The sequence below is a fragment of the Parasteatoda tepidariorum genome, chromosome 7 (assembly GCF_982258835.1).
Source record: "Parasteatoda tepidariorum strain Cologne lab strain chromosome 7, Ptep-v5.0, whole genome shotgun sequence".
In the NCBI taxonomy this organism is placed as follows: domain Eukaryota; kingdom Metazoa; phylum Arthropoda; class Arachnida; order Araneae; family Theridiidae; genus Parasteatoda; species Parasteatoda tepidariorum.
Genome location: NC_141761.1, coordinates 38052309 through 38073545, shown reverse-complemented (window position 1 = coordinate 38073545; position 21237 = coordinate 38052309). Strand labels below are relative to the sequence as shown.

Genomic DNA, 21237 nt, shown 5'->3' with positions numbered 1-21237 from the left:
TTTTCCATAACTAACATCAAATATCGTAAACAGTCTCTTAGCCCATTCATCTTAATTCTACATCCCATACCTCTTCTTAAAACTCCGAGTTTAAATTTCCTCTCTCGCTTGCTGCTAACCCTTCTATAGTTGAATGAGCTCAAGCTAAATTCAATTCTTCTAATTCTTTCCTAACAAAGAACTTTACAGTCTGCTAAAAAATTACTAATATTCTCTCCCGTTTGGGTCTTAAAGTCATTTTAGATTTGTTAACAATGTCTCTTAAAGATCTTATTATTGTTGATAATCGATGAAGCCACATTCTGTGTCGGCGCAACCTTTGTCGATGTAGCTACGTCGGTCAAACTAGACACGCGATAAAATTTAGACTAAAAGAACTCCATGGATATATCCCTTATCAAGAATAAGAGAAATCGTCAATCGTTAGAATCTTGGGCATAAGTTCAAATTCAACAATGCCAAAATTATTATTACCCCTGTCACATCAGCTCACCTTGATGCCCTGGAAACTTTTTTCATTCACATGCATGCTGATTCTTTTGTTAATGACATTAGTTCTTCGCCACTCTGCGTAGCACGAGGAAATGCATTTTACCAAGATTTGTCTCTTTCAGCCCCATTGGTTTCTCTTGTTCTGTTTTTTCATGTTACTTTCATTCTTTCCTGGCTATTAAAGTTTCTTTAGTTTTGTTTGTCCTCTTCAATTTTAATTTTTAGTTGGCAACTTTGTGTCACTTATATTTCTCTTCATTCACGTCTGTCAAGTTTATTTTTGAGCGATAGAAGCATGTCGTCTGATTCTTCCATTCTGTAAATTTTTGAATGGAATGAAGTTTTTTAATCAAGAAATAATACCAGGTATTTAATTCCCGATATCAGTCTAATAATACAATTTCAAAATTCAATCTAAATGAAAAGAAATATTCATCTTGTACGTTAATTTAAACTCACCAGTTGTTCCCCTTAAACAGTTATAAAAGATTAAATACTAAATATCAGAACAGTAATGGTCCATTCTTCTCACATTTTTATCCCCTCTTAAAATCTATATCGACTGTTTTTAAATTACTAATTTCAAAAAAAAGTAATTTCATTTTTTTCATGCGAAATTGGATCATTCATTAAACGCTACATATTGGCTCATCGAACTAAAAATTAGTTATTCCTAGGGAAATCACAAAAAGTATTATAAATTCCATCTTCAGACCCAATAATCACCTTTTTTTTTCCATTCAGGCGGTGAGTTTAAAAGGCCTAAAAGATATTCCTAATTATATTACTCACTGATAATTTCATTTCGCAAATTCACGAAATTTTGAGGAAATTGATTACGGCATTTCATATGCTGGTTTAGCATGTCTCACCGATTTACAATAGTGAGTTAGCATAAAATGCCTACATATCTGAAAGATTATGCACTGTAAGTAAATAAAATAAAATGAACATTATGGAAGGTGCTCAGAAAAATAATTAAAAACAAGTTCAAGTTTTAATGATTTTCTAGTGAAATTGGGAATATAGCAAAATTATTCCTACCACGGGATAGATTGCATGACTTCACAACTTTTGAAATTTAGATTCTTACTGTAATTTTGGTTTGGTGAAATTTGAAACAATACATGATGTTAAGAATTGCATTCAACAGGTTAAGAACATAGAAAAGAGCAATGAGATCGCGTATTAATTAATTACAAATTAATTAATATTCTTAATTATTAAAGTCATGGGATTTACAAATTTGTACAGCATAGGTTAAATCCATAACTACGAAATGATTTTAGCGGATGCAATTTTTATATTGAGTTGCTTCTTCGCCGTGATAAATTTCCTTACAGTGAATTGTTATTGTTAAGAATAGATTAACTCCTCCCGAATATTATCTAACATTGAAATAGTTCTTCTACCATATAATAATAAAATAATAATTAAATAGTTCTACCATATAATAATTAAATAGTTCTTCTTTTTCTCTTTTCCGTCCCGCTTTCGGGCGCAACATCCGACGTGAACGTGTTAATAAAAGATTATTTGATTAAACTATTCTAGAAAAGTTAGTAAGAAAAGAAAGAAAGAAAAATTAGGAGTAAGAAAAATTAATGGAGACAACTTGATTAAACTATTCTAAGGACTGAAAAAAAATCAGACTTATAGGTTATTATGCAATAATCCTGCTTTGCATTGTATGCTAAGTAAGAAATGAAATGCTATTTTTTTCCCTGTAGGACATATTTTCCATAGAGTGTTTACTTCGTAATAGACTAAAATTCTCGAATTCAGCATATCAATTAAATGAATTCAACTGAAATAACAATTAATACGTAGAAGTAGTTTTGCAGAATGTAACTTTAAATTTATTGCAATTAGTCTTAATTTATCTTAAACATAAAATAATATCGCAATAAAATACTATTTGTAACTGATTTAAGTTACTTAAATAAATTCGTTCTCTTTCCTTCAACTGCACGCTCATAAATCTTCGAAACACCACCCGTGTCTACAGTCCCAGCCGAGAGGAAAGCTATCACGCATGTGTACATGAGCATTGCTTGAAGAACGTCGGTCCATAAAACGGCTTTTAAACCTCCCTGCAAAAGAAAAGAAGATTTTTGAAGTTAAATTTACGCTTTATAGCATAAATTGCCCAAAAAAAGAAGACATTGGTGATTCATCGATATAAGGTAAACATTTAATCGTTATGTTGTACACGAAATTGAAGCAAGAGTATTAAATATAAAGTTCTGATTTTGAAAATTGACTAGTAAAAAGACAAGTACAGTATAAATATTCTTGGCGCCAATTCCACGTCTTGGCACGCTTCTGTCTCCTGCCAATTACTTTGTTAAAATTAAAAAAAAGGTTCTTTTTTTAATAAGCCTATTGTCCTCTTTGCCTTTAGAGAAATAACATTTTTATCCGAAGAGCAAGAGTCCAACTACCGAGCTATAGAAATTCCGTTGTTTAACAGACTGGGAATAAATCCAAAGTAACTGCGATAGCTTTTCATGGACAACCTCAATAACAATGCCTCATAAGAAAAAATCATCAGGATCAGGAGCTGTTTTCTTACAACTGAATATCTCATTCCCATCTTGCTCACATTTCACTCACAACTGACGATGAGACAAAATGTCTGTTTATTGGTGGACTCAACTACACCATCATCGCCAAAATGGTGGTAAAAAATACCTTTGAATTTTCCTCGTTACATTATTGCAAAAGCTTTTCGAATTCAGTTTATATTACTTACAATTCAATATTTTTTTGAAAAAAATTGGGTCAATTATTGAATGACTATGATTATATTCCACTTTGCATTTCGAATCAGTATTAATTAAAGTCAGTGTCCTTGATTATTCCATAAACAACTTAAGGCCTGGTTTCTTAGGACAGGACGCCGTCAGCTGGAAATCAGCGCTAACCTCTGATTGGTCCATTTGTGAGTTTGATAGTATACGTCATTGAACGCTCATCTTGAACTACAATTGCCGTCCAACTCAACTGCAGTTGGATTACAACGTGACGTTAACCACAGAAGCAATGGCGGACAACATCCTGTTGCACATTGAAATCAGCCAAGATTTTGATTTTGACATTAAACATAGCTTCTTCATTAAACATAGCACTCTTCATTTAGCTCAGCTATAATGTGTTTTTTCTTGGACAAAGTCATTATTTGTTCTCTCAAACACTGGTCGACAATAACAAAATCAATACAAATTCAAAATAAATATTTGTTTACGTTATTAACGCATGCGCAATGAGAGATTGTGGGGGATTTCATTTTAGACTATGTCAACCTTCATCTATCAAAAGGTACCTCATGATAGAATCAAGTTAACATGTCTTATATACTAGTGAATTGGTATTTAATATTTATAGTGGTAGTTACGCCACATTACTCCCCTTCCAGAATTTTATCTGTGATAGAATTCGATGAACAATTACCACTAGTTGATTAATGCTGTTTATTTATTAACTTCAATTTTTGCTCATTATATATATACATATATTTTTTTTTTACTTCCAAGCATTTCGCTCGTTATTTTTTTTATAGCTTTTTCGCTATTTTTTCCCATCATTTTTTTTATAGCTCTTCGCTATTATTATTTTTTTTCTAGCATTTCGCTCATTATTATTTATTAACCGGGAGACTTTATTTACTTCACCGGATTTTTTTTTAAGCATATCAACTGTTTAATGTGGATTCCTCCATCAATATTGACCATTTCTTATCACGTCCGTAGGTCACCAATGTGGGGGAATTAATTATCGACTATGTCAGCCTTCATCTATGAAAAGGTACCTCGTGATAGAATCAAGTTAACATGTCTTATATACTAGTGAATTGGTATTTAATATTTATAGTGGTAGTTACGCCACAAGATAATGTCTGCGTTGGACCGACTGCTCACGCTGAGCTAACAAAAAAGTATTTTGTTGGCGTCAGCGTGACGTCGACGTCCCGCTGACGCCCAGATAAGGCGTTTGTCCTAAGAAACCAGACCTTTACACTTGAAATAATTTATTTCACAGTTCTATTTACAAAAATATAAAATACTAGCTCGATCAATAAGACTTGAAGCACTCAAAGATATAAAATGGCGTAAATATAAATATATTAATGCTCAAAAATAAATAAATATAAATTCATAGCCATTTTGTTTTTTCTCCACAAGAAAAAAAGAAGAAAAGAACGAACAATCTGAATAAAAGCAAAAGAAACAGTTAATTGGGTATACTATCGCCTACGTCACAGGTCGTGTTATTCCTACTAAATTTGACTAGTAAACAGCATTTTCTGCAAACCTGATTTCTAGCAACATTAAACGAAGTGTGTTGTTATAAGTTGACAAGCTACTCGTCAGGTTGGAAATGTATTAGTCTAGTTCCAATTGAAATAACTTATTTTGTTGTTTTATCTAAGTTTCTGAATTTAATAAACATATTTAAAACTCAGCTTATTAATTAAACTAAAAGGTAAATATTATTCCTAGTAAAATTTTCGGAGTGGAAGTAGTTGTGTTTTTTTCATATTATACCCAATTAAGCAACTTAATTTTATGAACTAGATCAAAGCTAAATATTAAGCAGACGATAATTCTCAACACCTATATTATTCATTCATTGTCTTGAACTTATTAAACATTAAGGATTAAAACTAAATAAGTTTGAAATTCATTTTCAGCATAAATAAAGCGTAATTTCTCAAAATAAATTTGAAACAACCGATTAAAGTTTATTTTAATTTTTTATTTTTTTGTAATAACTCACTCATAGTTACGCCACATTACTCCCTTTCCAGAATTTTATCTGTGATAGAATTCGATGAACGATTACCACTAGTTGATTCAGGCTGTTTATTCATTTATATCAATTTTGCTCTTTTCTTTACATAGCATTTCGCTCATTATTTTTTTCCCTTCATTTTTTTGTTTTTATAGCATTTCGCTCTTTCTTGTTTTTTCTTCTTAATTTTTGTTTTTTTTAGCATTTCGCGGGCAGGTACTTCGGCTAAATTCATATCCAAGTCCAAGTAAGAACACCTGCGTATGCAACGTCCCATACGTTTTTAAAAAGTACAAAAGGCAACAATTACCTGAAGGATATTTTCTTTCGAAAGGTCATAAATGATATGATACTACGTTGAAATAAAACATCGATTCCTTTTAATATGTCACTGTCAAGCTATTTTTAGCCTATATTTCATTCTCATGTATTAAACTCAAAATATTTTTCTCTCAATCGAAAATCCTTCTTAATAGTTTAGTTCGACTTTTAAAATTAAAATAGTGCAAAAAGTTAGTTTTACAATTCATAAATTAAAAATTACGAGAAAGAGAGAGAAAATATTAACACTTTAAAAACAAGTTGCTTACTGTCTGAATCAGAAATATTGCAGATATTGTATATCTTGTGCTTTTGCCATATCTCATCTCTAGAAACTGAAATAAAATACCCTTGTCATATTGTAACAATACTCATTTCATGAAAATATAGTTTTTTTAAAAAATTTTATTTATGTCGAAAACATTTAAAATTCAGAATTAGAAACATAAATATAAACCAATCACATGTTCTTCGATTCAATTTCCAATAAATTAGATATTTCTCAAAATAAAAATAAAAAATTGTTACAAATATACAATATTTTCATAAAAATATTAATTTTGCTATATTATAGTTAAGCTACTTGATGAAAAATTACAAAATATTTTACAGTAAACAACGCAAAAAAAGTTTCTCTAAATCTTAGAATAAACAGTGCAGGAAAAGTTGTGATAAACAAAACAACTTAGATTTAAACTGGAAATTGTTAACTAAGATTTTTTTTTAAAATTGCTTAAATTTAAACAAGTCTGCCCGTAACTTAGCTTAATTTCTTAAAAGTTTTTTATTTTTATTTTCATGACAAAATTTATTTTTTAACTATCATTAGAGTTTTTTTAAAAACGAAATTACATTGAGAAAGTTTCTTTTTTTTTTCTTAATGACTGGGATGTATTGTCCCATTGGCCTCTGATGCCAGAACTGCTACTCTCTTCTCGTTACGCAATGGGTACCTGTGGCGAAGCCGAGGCGGTGGAGCAGCATCGCTCTGATAGACGTCACACAACCACAAACCCGTTTATAGGGCTTATCACATTCACACACAAAGGAGAAAGGACATAGAACACACACACAGAAAGAAACATCCATGCCCTGAGCAGGATTCGAACCCGCAACCATCGGCTCCTTAGTCAGGCACGCTAACCACTCGGCCACCTGGTCGGTACACTGAGAAAGTGGTGAATAGAAAATTGTTTTAGTATACCAAATACTATACCTCATAAGCTGTGGACACACCACATTGAAAGTACACCGGCACATATAAATGAGAGGACAAATACATGCCAAAAGCTGTGCCAAATGACATAATCACGTATTGAATACCATATCTGTAGACTTCTGCTGGCGTGGATATCATAGTTCCAGTTGCTGTAAGAGTTGCGGTGATTGAGAGAACAACGGGCAATGTAGACATGTTTTTCCCTGCAAATAAATACTCTTGTACGGTCTGTTGCCGATTACCAGAAAGTCGAAATTTGATGCCTATAGCAGCAGAAAGGAGTAGAAATACAGTGATTACTGCATAGTCAGCTACACTCAGGTAATGTCTTAATTCCATGCTGCCTTCTCCCATAGACCTTTCCTGGAGGAAAAAAATGCGTAAGGAGTAAAATTTGTCTAAAAAATGCAAAAAAAAATATTTTTTTTTAATTTTTTATAATATTTTCAACTTAATTTTTATCCCCTTGGGAATCACTGATAAGTACTGACACAAAACTGATAACTGATTTTTGGTCAAAATATAAGAAATAGGTAAATAGGGATAAAAGTTGAAACTGACAAAAGAGGATTCATAGTGCAAGAAAAATTTTTCCTGATCTATTTGAGCTAGTCAGTTCAAATTTTATATTTTAGGTTTCTGATGTTTTTTGGGAGTTTTAAACGCGAATAAAAGTATTCTGAAAAGGTTTTAACATATTTAAAATAAAATAAAAAATAAAAACTTTTGCCAGGTATTTAAAAACAGTGAAACCAAACGAGCTGTAAAATCAATGGAAAATGTCTATCGATTCATAAACATAAATACTTTAAACAAACACTAATCAATTGAGAAAAAAAAAAGCAAGAAACTCATTTTTTTACTTGATGATATATTATCGTGTTATGTAAATAGCATGAGTAGTTGGAATAATGAGTAATGACCAGTACTGAGAGTTTATAATATTTCCTATTCAAAAGTATATTTTTTTTAAAAAAAAAATACGATTTCAACATTCCTAAATAAAGATTTTAACTTATCAGGACATTAATTTTTATGATTTACTCCAACGTTTTCGTCAAGTTTTCAATATGTTATAATAAAAGATGTTGGGATGTATTAAAATTTGTTTCTTCCTTCCATATACTTGATAAGCATTGAAAACTAAGTCTATTTTATTAATTTTAACCCTTTGCGTACCGAAGGGAGATTTACTAATGGTATTTCCATATAGCTTTGAAATGAAATAAAATATCGGCCTCTCCCTTTATGTTTATTACTTTTAGTTTATAGCAAACGATTATTTGAAGTTGAACATCACCTATGCAACTAATTAGTTTTTGATGCTTCGTTCAAAGACGCTATTTTATATCTCAATTTCATTCTAACTCGATCAGTTTATTCACATTTTTTATTGAACATGCAACAAAGTGTGAAAACCTAATTTTACAATACCATATTAAATCTTTTTTATTGATTCATAGTCATTTTCAGCCAGTTATAATACAAAATACTAAATGTCAAACTTTAATTAAAATTTTATACTCCAGTGCAAGTCCCAAGCTAAAAATTTTATAAAAAATTAAAAAAAATAATACCGAATTTTAACTAAATATTTGTCAAAGTGTGGAATAGACATTATTTAATGTGACAAAAAAGTTTCATAAGTTTATGATAGTTTTTTATTAATTTTGATAAATAGAGGTTAAGCAGAATTTTAATATTTTTATATACCTTTAAGGTATATCATGTAGAACAAATTATAAGACCATTTCAATGACAAATCGAAGCTTCAAAAAAAATTTAATGGACATCATCATCATCATAGTTGGTCAGACAGCCCAATGTGAGCCAATGCCTCCCTCTGAAGATTTCTCCACGACGACTTCCGATTTATCTTTTATCTCCAATTTTTTTCATTAATTGCAAAAAAGTCAGACTCCACTGAGAGTCTTTTTCCAGTCGGTCTAAAAAGCAGTATCTTTTTTATTCTGTTGTCGTCACTCATTCGAATCACGTGGGTGATCCAATTCATTCTATTTATTTTTATGTATTTAATAATATCAGGCTGTTTATAAATCTTGTACAGTTCAAAGTTAAATCTCCTTCTCCAGTTATTGTTTTCATTTACACCACCAAGTATACCCCGCAAAATCTTTCTCAAATATTGCGATACATTTTTCCATCAGTTTTGCATTGTCCACGCTTCAGAGGCGTATGTCAAGACTGGAAGGACAAGAGTTTTGTAGATTACGAACTTTGTTTTTTCTAAAAAGAAACCTAGATTTAATAAATTTCTCAGCCCACAGACAGCCCTATTTGCCGAATAGAGTCGGTTTTTTTAATGGACATCAGCAAGTATTAAAAGTTAAATTTTTAAAGCCCCCTATTGATATATATCAAAACATAATTTATTTCCTATGATGTTTTATTTCTTACCTATAGTATAATGCGTCAATTGCTTTGGAATCGCTAGGGTAGATTCATTAGTTTATAAAAAATAGTGAGAAGAAATTTAATACTTGAATGACGCTTTTAAATTACCATAATATTAAGCTGATGTCATTTATTCAGTACAGAATACACGTTGTACAAACTATTTTCATTTGACTAACTTTGAATATAACTTAAATAACACACACACTATAAGTTCAATAGTGTTATAAAATAATGAAAAATAATAAATCTTGAATGAAAGTTATTTTTCGCGTGGAATTTTCTTTGGATAAACGAATTTTATACTTATGTGCTAAGAAAATTGCAATTTACTTTAAAAGTTCTCGAGATATAGCGAAATACGCAAAAATAAATTAGCATATTACAATATAAAACTGCAAATAAAATTAACATTAAGGGATCCAAAATTTGGACCATTTTCTTGACCAAACTATTGAGAACATAATTCCTAGGTTGCCGCTACCCCCTATATTTTGGGGGTTTGATATCCGAATCTGTAGAGAAAAAGGCATGTTTATTCAGAGAAAGTACGTTTTTAAGTCTGATTTCGTCTGCATTAATTAATTAGTATATTTGAGGTCACACCTTAAAACAGTTAAGATTTTAACGTGCTAGATAGTAGCAGATTCTAGGGGTGCACAACCTGCTGCCCATGGGTCACATGTGACCTGCCAATCATTGATGTGCGACCAGTAAAAACTTGTGAACACGATAATTTATTAATTTTTTTTTTTTGAAAAATTAAAAAAATGTCGAAAATTTTGAATTGCACATTTGAATAATCAATTTTCGATCCACGCAATTTGCACAGATTGTATTGTAAATCAATATTGTCTCTTGATCACTCTTTCCACGGTAATTGCTTTTAAATTCCACGAGATTCTTACGATACCAAATATTTTTATTATTACACTACGATATGCGAATTTCAAAATTTGAGAAATTGATTTTTAACTCGCCTTATTTTCGCCGATTTAGTCAGAAATCCAACTATTTTTCAATCATTTATTTTCTCTTTGGCCGTTACAGGTGCTCATTTCTATGTGGTTTTTAAAATCCCGATACATTTAATAAAATATTTCGATCCGTGAGCTTTAAATCGCTCATTTAATCGATCACTTTTTGACGAGTTTTATTTACGCCTGCTCACTGTTTGTAGTTGCTCACTGTTTGTAATTTAGTTTTAAATTTTTCTTGTAGCTTAGGTGTTTTTTTTAAGGAAAAAAACGTTTTTCATTTAAAATTCATAAAACCTCGAATAATTCAGAAAATAGAAATCATATTTGAAGAATAATACCAAATAATTATTAATTTTTTTACTATGGTGGTTTTGTTTAAACCATAGATTAAAAAAAATGATAAATTCCTATTACTCATTTAAAATATGTATTTTTTTATTCTTTCATTCTGGGAGCTTTGCAGTTTTTTTATTTTATTTTTTGTTAGAATTTATTTTAGAATAAACTTATGAATTACTTGATATGATAAAATAAACCCGGTTATTTTCTAATTCATATATGGGTTATTCTCACTGAAAAGGTATAAATAGACTAAAAAATTTTCATAAATTAAAGTAATTAAAAAAGTGATAAAAATTACATAAATGCTTTTATTTATTTTTGTTATATGTCCTCACAATAATGGTCAAGTTTTCTATTTTATTTTTTACAAGATTTAAAATATTTCAAATTCTGTCTTGTCCACGGAGGAGATATAATAGTCGACGGTGGAGACATTTTGTGTTATAAAATATAAAATGTCAATGAAGACTAATTCATTAATTATTGGGTAGAACTGATATGAGTTTAACATTAATAAGTAAATAATAAAATATTTCATTATTAGAGATAGAGCTACTTCCGATTAATCATGCTGCTATGAAAGGAAACATGCATTTTTAAACTAATTGATTATCTTTAAAAATACAAACAAATTAACACATTTGTTCTATTTTAAAAAATATCAATTAAAAGAAAATAGTCTTTTAATTATTGAAATTGTATTATGGTTATCTAACACATTGTCTCTTCCATTGACTTAACAAGTCCACGGAGGAGACAAAAACTAGTTCTTGAATTTTTCGGATTTTTGATTATAAGAATACAAAAATTGAGCAGTTCTTTTTATTAAATATACTATTTTTGCAGTCTAAAATTTATCTCTCAAAAATAAAATAATTTTCTCTTACCTTCTTTATGATGTCCACGGAGTATACATTGAGAACTTTGCCAAACCCCAGTTGAATACATCAATCCGAAATTGACACCAAAGAGAATAAAAACAACTGATAGTTGACATTAGAAATTAGAATGGTTACCTTTCCCACCAGCTGTCTTATAGGAATTTCACATATGCTGCCTTTCGATGAAATGAATGCGACCCTTTCCTAATATTTATTACTAAGGGACTTAAAAAATCACCTTTTTCTGAGAATGACCCATATATTGATCTATCAATTATTGGTAAAGAAGGGAAATATTTTTTTTTAAAAACAGTATTTGTTTTTTCATAATTAAAATTATTTCATTTTCTGTAAATGCATTACCAATTTGACTGATAAAAAAATTTAATCCTTAGAACACTAATCTTTTTAATAAAAATTATCATATTTATCGTCAATATGTTCAAATATGCGTTCGGCCTTTCGCAATTCAATCTTCTGTGCAAGTGGCCCTTATCTCAGAAAAGTTGCGCATTCAACGTCAGATTCGATCATTAGATCAATAATTATCAAAAATAGTGTCGAATAAAAATTAAATAGCTTTTTGTTCCCTCAAAACTTATAAGTAGTGATTTAAACCAATGCCTCTCTCTCTGATCTGAATTTGTTCATTTCAGTTACAAAATTTAAAAGAATACAGCATGTTGATAAATCTTATTTTGCGAATACGATGAGAATACAAGTAAATAAAACAGTGACAAAACAAAAATGATATATTGTTTCTTTTGTCTGTTACGATGACAATAATTTTCTTTATCACTAGATATCTTAAAAAGATAATTTACGTCTTATTATTTCGTGCATTTTTATTTTACAGCCAAATCACCATGATAAGATGCAAAAAAGATCTAGATATCTGTGGTTGTCATCAGTATAAAATCAATAAATGCTATAACAGTATTTACTTAAAAAGTACTTATCACTTTTCAACGGTGTTTACTATTAAGTTTCATCTTATATGTCATCACTTCTTAGTATCATCCATTAATATAATTACGCTTTTTTCATTTTAATTATTATTCAAAACAAAGATGTTGAAACTGAAAGTATTGCTTATTTATCATATAATAAAGTAATCACCTGTTATTATTATGCAACATCTTATGACACAGATGACCGTTTTGAAATTAATTACAAATACTTTATAATAAAATTAATGTAAAGCAGTGTTAATTCAAAATTTGTTATTAAAATGAGAAATACGAAATAAATAAAAAATATTAACTTTCCGCACTGTTATTAAACTATCGCTTTACAGAAATATTTAACGATGTTTAATAAATCAAAAATGAATTAAGTAGAGAAACAATTTTGTGGATGAAGTTGCGATGGTAACTAAGCAAAATTATTTGGTTTGATTTAATTTTATTCCAATAAAATGAGGGTCTTAGCCAGGGTCGTTCGGTTTTCAGTCAGATAAATCCCAGCAATGACTGGTCAATGCGAATTCCGGCTTGCACCGACCACATTGCTAACGTAAAGTGGTAGACGGACCATGGGTTAGAATCAATCCCCTTGCAGCCAGACAAACAGTGGGAGGTTTTGAGGATTTTTTCTCCGTGTAACGCAAATTCGAATTAGTTCCATCAAAAAGACCTCCAGGAAGGTAAATTGCTCCCTGAACTTTATCCAGGAGTTCCCTTGTCTTCTGGATTAAGTTCAAAATTACAAGGCTACGGATTTGTACATTAGTAGTTATAAACCCAAAAAATTGAGTCGACTGTTCAATGACGGATATAAATTAAAATAAAGAACCTTTGAATCTTATTGAACTGTTTTTAAATTTGATTTAACTTTCTGGTCATGCGATGAAATGAAGAGGTTGTTAGACAACGCCATTAGGAAAGGATAGTCTTAAAAGAACTTTAAAAATTCTATCTTTTTTTTAAATAATAAAATCGGGTGCAAAATTTTGTAGAAGTAATGTGAAAAAAATCTTGGCTGAACGGTGAACAGTTGACGGTAGAGTTTTTGTCTGAAACTTACAGTTAATGTGAGTGACATGACAGATGCTATTGCACAAACATTAAATTATATCGTTGTAAAACATTATTTAAATTTAAAATTTACAGTAATATTTTTTTACAAAAGTTTACTTTCTTCTACGTTTAAATTTCTTCTATATTTTTAATTTTAGATTTTTCTATAGGTGAAATAACAAATTTTCCCAATATTTATTAAAACAAAAAACGCTCTATTGATATTTTTACACAGGGAAAAAATGAGTTAATGGAGTTTTGATTTAAAAATGTTGAAATATTTTATTTGAAAACCACTTCATTTTCTTTTAATGACGAAAAAAAGAGATTTCATTGATTTTTTATTTTATTTTTAAAAGTATATTGCTGACTGTGGCAAAAAATTTAGGTGATACGAGTTGTGATTTACCTCTAAAAACTTTCTGTAATTCGCAAAAAATTTACTTCAAACAATTATGTTAACACTAAAAAAATATTTCTATCACTTACATATTAAATTTCCAAAATTTTCATAGTTTAATCTCATAGCTCTCACTTTTATCGTTCCAATGATACCAAAACTAAAAAACTTAACTTAAAAATTTAAAAAAATTAAAAATTTAAAAATTTAAAAGTTCGAAAACACTTCAGCCACTTCCTCTAGTAACGCCATTTTGTTTAATTGAGACTCAAAATGGCAATCTCGTTATCGTTCTGACCAAAACATACGAATTCATTTTCAGCAAACATTTTTTCACAAAAAAAAATTCTGACATGGCAGTCCATTTCACTTTGATTCAGCCATAATTTACTGAATCACTAATAATATAGGGAACAGGATTTTTCAAATGTATGATAACTGTTTTTTACCACGTTTATATCAACTTGCCTTCGTGTATGTCTGTTCGGTTGGAACTTTGTAATCGATTTTAAACTAACTTCCCGACTAGCTACAAACTTCAAATTTGGGGCATAGTTCAGAACTGGATGACAATGCATGGAAATGAAGAGAAAAAAGACGAAGTAAAATAATATTAAAGTTAAAGAAAAATTGGTATCTTCGCGATTGTCTTTTGCTGTCGATTCGATTATTTCAAATTAGTGTCACATGTCAGTTGAAAGGTTTTGTTTACAGTGAGTGAAAAAATTGAGATTTGGAGTACAGAAAAAAATCAAAATCAAAATAATATTTTTAAAAACCACGTTTTTGTATTGGAGAATAATAATTAAAAAGCAAAAATTTGAAAAACGAAAAACGTGGGGTGTGTGAAATACATAACATTACGTATACGCATACATATACACTTTTTCTTACTCATACACATGCACAACCACATACACAGCCTCATTCAGATACAATTACAGATATACATACACATATTCTCATGAGCACACATAATGTTACTGTTATGTATTTCATGCACCCCACGTTTTTCATTTTTCAAATTCTTGTTTCTTTATTATTCTCCACTACAAAAACATGACTTTTAAAAATATTATTTTGATTTTGATTTTTGTAATTGACCTCAAATAATTTTATAAAGAATACGAATAAAAGGTTTGTAACAATAAGTCACACTTTTTCTAAAGCTTTCATTTTTATATTAACTGTTTACAAGTAATTTGCCACTAGCACAATACAGTGTATCATGCCTGCATGGAAATCGTGACACTTTTCATCATAAACGCTTTTAAAATTACATATCACATTTGAATAGTGAGTAGAACACATATAAAAATAATAACGTAATATGGATTTCAATAAGTGATTAAAACTTATCCCGTTTATAAACTAAATTTTTTATTAAATATAAATTGCAAGAATTTTACTTATTAACATACCTTCGAAGAACTTTTATAATTGTGATACGACTTTTGAAGTTTTTGAACAGCCGTTTTTGAAGTTTTGAACAGCCGTTTTTGAAGTTTTTTTTAAACACCGAATTGAGAGGAATTGAGAGTGTAGTGATAGGTAACTAAACTTAAATAGAAAGAATATTAACATTGATACATTAATTTTGTTGTTGACTTCAATCGTATCAGAAGGTCAAATAAAAGCTTAAAATCAACAGATATTTTGAAAACTAAAATGTCTTACTCTTATAAGAGAAAAAAAAATAGCAAGTACACTGTTAGAAATATCATTCTAAAAATACGATAAAATAACCGTCAGCAGTTTGTTTCTACAGCGAACCATACATTTTACGATTAGAAATATTTCTTTACTTTCATGGGTAGGAAACCGTTTACAAGTGAATGGTTTTGCATTTAAAAAACCGTGAATATGGTACCATACAATTTTACTATTTACCATTTACAACTAGCTTGGTTTTAAAATTGTATAAATAAAATTTAACTTGACATTGGAGTTAGGTCGTTAGGTAATGAACTTAAGCCTGGATTTTCGTTAAGTAAGAGCTAGGTTGTAGTTGAGTAGTATTTTTTCAATGCTGTATTGTAAAACAACAAATATTATGGTGTCAACACGAGGATTCAAACCCCTTTTCAACCGGTCATGATATTGAGAGATTAGAGCTTCGAGTAAGAGCAGGAAGTGAATGGTTTCATAAGGTGTTTATTAATACAAAAGGCATTCACAGTTGCATCTGCTGCCTTTATAAAAATATGAAACCTTACTACATAACGGCTTAGCTTCCAGATTTCTAATGCTCGATTTTCTTCGTTGCCGAGAATATCCATTGTTTATCCATTTTAGGGGAAAAAAAGCCAATTAATAAATTTTTGCACATATATCTAATTTTAGGGATGATAGTTTTGAATGAATTTGGTAAAATAAATTGCTATGTAACTATTTTTTTCCATGAAATTACAAACAGTGTAAAATATAAATATAAAAAAAATGTTGTTATAATGATGTAGCAAAGATTACTTAAGAAAGACAAAAAAACTCACGCACAGAAAAGAAAACATTGGCCAGGAGAATAGTAATTCTCTTAATAATATTTTATGGTAAACGCAACTATGATTTTGAGGGGTTGACGTTGGATACCAGTTATTCTTCTACATTTACAAAAATTTTTTTCCCCACATTTTCATGATCAATCGATAGCAGGTCCACTAGGTATCATTAAAACACTATATAGAATAATGAGGTGATTCAATTTGCCTCGTCTTAATAGAAGTGTTCGACGATATGTGGCACATTACAAAGAATGTCAAATGTGAAAAAGTATTCCCCAATTCCAAAAAGTATTCCCAAAAGTATTCCTGGACAGCCGCTGCCAATACCATCATCGAAGCACCGTTACATTGAATTGGAATAGATATCTTTGGATGTCTATTCGTTGATCTTAAAAGTGATTCTTAAGATTTCCATTTAATTTTTTCATGTTCCTAAATAGTAGTTTGCAACCCCTAATTTGCATATTTTTTTAACTTTATTTTTAAAGATGATTCAAAAATTATATATGAGGACGTAGGGGAAGGAACATTCTGTGTAGTAGTAAGATGTTTCAGTTTTCATAATTATGAATTGAATGTTAGCAAAAGATATTGACTTGATTGTGAAATATAATTGCTTTATGTTTGTCATACATTAAGAAAAATTTGGGTTTTTCAATCTATGGATGCGTGCAGTTTGGATACATAAAAGTTTATTTTGCAGTAACAATTTTAATACTGACAAGGTTAAATTTTTTTTCCATATAACTTGAAAATAACAGTCCAAGTATGGTCCAACCCCCCAATTAATTTTATCTGTCGAAGCCATTCTTCTGAAGTAATCATTTGATCATATTCTGAAGTCAACTGATTCGTGACACTGGTTAATCAAATCTAAGCTTTTTATTACACGCATGTAAATGTGAAAGGGTGAAAAACTACTTAATTGGATACCTGACAGTGACATCATCGATTATGGATCCTGATTAGCTGCTGAAACTTGGTGCTTGTTTATGTTAGCAACTATTCTTTCCATTCTATTTCGAGTAAGCCTAGCCAATCAAATACGAATTATCTTAAGATATGCATTATATATCCTTTCACAAAAAAAGATTTGATTGATTTCCCACTTGGCACAAATACAGACACGTAGATATTTAGAACATAAACAAATTAATTATGCAAGTATTTAATTAACTTCTCGAAAAAATTAGCGTAACCTTAGAATATTAACACGCAATTTTGTTTATAATCTACCTGCTATTTCTGAGATCATAGTTGAGATGAGGTGGTTGTTTATCAGTGGTCTTCTTTTCAAGTTGAGAGTATCCTATTACTAAAAGTCTATTAAGATAAATTTGTTCTGTTGTATTCTGTCCATTATAAAAAGTCTGATTTCCCTAGTAAAAGATTAAAGACAGTATGTTCGTGCAAAAATATTAGTTTTGCATCAATTAAACTCGTTTAATTGAAAAACTGTATAAGGCTGTTTTAAAATTTCCACAATAATTGGGATTTTTAGTAAAAAAAAAAATAGCGAAATTTTAATTGATTCACAAAATACGCAATATATGGTTTTGAGTGGTGCATCATATTGAATGATTTTGGCGAGGTTTTCTTTATTTCCGTAAAATATTCACTTTTTGATCGTTTAGTGATAGCTGTGCATCTGAATTTCGCTGAAACGGCACTTTATCCCTTAGAGCATGGATAATTGTTGATTTATTGCATCAATCTTAGACTTCGAAAATCCTCAAAAAGTAGTCCAACGCTATTAAGTCTCATGAATACTGATACGGAATACTACACACACAGGAAATACTCAACAATATATGTCAAAAATATCTTCAAAACGAATCCCAAAAATAAAAAATAATTGTTACTACTTGTAGTGTTGCATTTTTTATATCTCTGAACTATCTGACTTTTCTTCTCTCCGATTTCTTACAGCATAAATGATGCTTGTGTGAATTTTAGGAAATCCTTAATAGTTTTATAATACTAAAAATTGTTATTGCAGATTTTAATAATAATTGCGTTTAATTTAACCTCACACTTTGGAAGTAAACTGACATACTTAAACCAAAAGACCGTGACATTAGTTGTGCCAAATGTTAGAATCAAGTGTTGAATACAAAATCAGCTATAGACTGCGGCCGGTGTGGATATTCAATGGTTTATTTTGCTGTAAGAGTTACGGCGATCGAAATATTCACAGACAGGCAAGCTTTTATTCGGCAAATAAGTGTTCCAGAGCTCTTGCCTCCCAATGAAGAGACCGGGCTCAAATACTAGCGATAACTGGTCGAAACGAGTTTCGTACCCAGCTCGCACGGAACACAGTGCTAGCGTAAAATATTCTCAGTGGTAGGCGGATTATGAGTTGAAATTGGCTTGTCATTGAGTGTATAGTGAGTGGTGTGAGTGGTGTTCCCCTCCATTGAATGCACACGCATTTCAATTCTATCAAAAGATCCTCCACTAAGGCAAATTTCTCGCAGTACTTTCCTTGTTTCGGGATTTGATTCAAAATTACAAGGCTGCGAAGTTGTTTAAAAGTAGTCCGAAATTGGGTCTTTAACGACGGTTATAAAATAAAATAAAACAAGCATTCGGTAATAGTCTGTTACTAATGGCAGTAAAGCTTCAGCATCAAGCTACGCTAAAGCATTGCCTGATTTCCATGTCATTTTCTTCAGAACAAGTTTTTCTGAAAAACTTTTGCTGAAGAAGATATATGTTTTGCTTTCCGTTAAGTTATTAAACACTGAAGGCTTCACGTACTCCACTAATTTAAAATAAAATGTTTCCTTATTTGAGAAACTAATGTAAATTTCTGGAACTTAACAATACCTTATGTCCCCAAACTCATGTCATCCAGTATATAGATTAAACTAATTTTTGTCTGGAATCTGATCACAAACTGGCTTGCTTAACGAAACCCTTATGTCACAAAAAGTTGTTCATTTCAAATGGCACCAATCTTAAATGAAAGCGTGAACATTCGTTTAAAATAAGGAAGTAGTTACAGATAGAAATTTTGAACTTAAGGTGTTTCTTAACACTAGATTGCCTAAGGAAGTCATTTTGACTGCTTTCAATTAGAAAAACAATGATGTATAAGAGGACGCGATTTCATAGAATTTTGTGCCTCTTTGTACAGCATATGATTTTTTTTATTGTTAATATTTACTAATAACTTGTTATATAACTGTTAATAATATAAAAAATGTAAAAAATTAATTTTAAACAAATTTATTTACGCATTCACAATTCAGTCATTTTGACTGCTTTTTGGCAATATAGATATATATGAACTTTCCGTCTTTATAGTGTTCATAAGTGTCCTTTGTGTGTATTTTTATACTATTTGTCAAGACTAATATTGTATCTCAAGAGTCGCAAATTAATATTTGAGTGCGAAACGCTATCGAAGTCAAATCGCTAGAGAGGAAGGTAGAATGAAAAAGCCAAGAATCTAGTTTATCTATCTGATGAATTTTTAATAATCGCATTCAAACTTCTCTCCGTTTTCTGAAGCAATTGAAGAGTTTTTTATGCTTTCATATCCGGTTTTCTTAGAAGTGATTCTTTGCATTTCGATTGCACTTTTACTTTTTTTTCGATTAAATATAAATTTATGACTAGTATATAATCTGTTTTTACTTAATTTTTGACAGGGATATTAAAAAAATATATGTTAATAATTGCTGCTATAATATTATCTACTTGACTTAATTAACAAATTTTGAATTACTTCTATATTTAATTATAAGGTATTTCGATAATTTTGATTCAATATTTTTACAGAATAAGTGCAGTAGGTCAGGTGAAAAAAAGTGGGGCCATATGACTGTGTAAATTAAAGCTGATTTCCTTCTTGTGAATTTAGAAACTAATAAATAGTTTAATGTTTGAAAACCATTTGTACACACTTAGTATGTTAGTTTATTGCTTAATGAGCTCGCTTCTAACATTATTACAAACTTGTCAGGAAACAATATATTTTAAATGAGACTTGTAGAGCAGCATCTAATGAACAGATAAAATTGAATAGACTTTAAAATTCCATTTATTATGAATTTGGTATTTACGAACTGCAAATTGATATTTCTTACCTCAGTGTTAAGAATAGAATTTACAAATACAATTGAGATACATTAATTTACGATCATTCTTAATTCTGAAAAAATATTTATGAAATATTAACTAAAATATATCAAATCAAAACACGTTCACTTAAATGTATTACTGTATTATTGAAACAATCGATGAGAATAGAAAACATATGCTTCATATTTAAAGTATATGGATCCAATGTATAAAAATGCATTAAAAGTTTCATTAAAATAAATTTATTATTAATCTACTTATTAGTAATAAATAAGTTCATCATTCTTTTTAAAAAGCTCGATTTTATCCCGAATTAACGTTATCTATTAAGGAAATATTGATATTCCTCATAATATATGTTATTAATTTTTGCTGAAATAAAGTAATAAGATTTTAAGACATGGCTGGTTGAAAAAAATACTTAAGACACAACTTTGAGACTAAAATTTAAGCATACCTTCATACGAGTAATCATTTAGTGTTGTTTAACTCGAAAATGATTTAAACATTGAAACAAATAAAATGTGCTTAAAATGAATAAAAAGCAGGACTAGTAAAACAACATGGCAGTTTATTAAATATAATGACAATTCAGTTTTGGTCTGTAGTTCTTACATTCTTTTTTATCTTCGAAATCAAAATTCATTGAGCCACGAAACTTTAAAACAAATAAACAAAATAAACTCATTTGTACAAAAGCTATTTGGAAGAAAAAATAATTATAAAAGATGAGTGCGAAAAAAAATCCATACTTCATTAAAAACGGAAACTTTTTAATCATA

At 29.7% G+C, this 21237-nt stretch overlaps 1 protein-coding gene across 1 annotated transcript in view; it reads right to left on the bottom strand.

Annotated features, from left to right (window-relative positions):
* The window catches only part of LOC139426065 (sodium-dependent multivitamin transporter-like), a 39353-nt gene extending 18334 nt beyond the window's left edge, over positions 1-21019 (bottom strand). The window contains exons 1-3 of the mRNA XM_071183576.2: positions 20913-21019; positions 6824-7189; positions 2465-2585 (exon numbers count right to left, since the gene is read on the bottom strand). Coding sequence (XP_071039677.2) covers positions 2465-2585; positions 6824-7189; positions 20913-20930 — 505 coding nt within the window. The 5' untranslated portion in view covers positions 20931-21019. The remainder of the gene's footprint in view (positions 1-2464; positions 2586-6823; positions 7190-20912) is intronic.
* Positions 21020-21237: the final 218 nt, after the last annotated feature.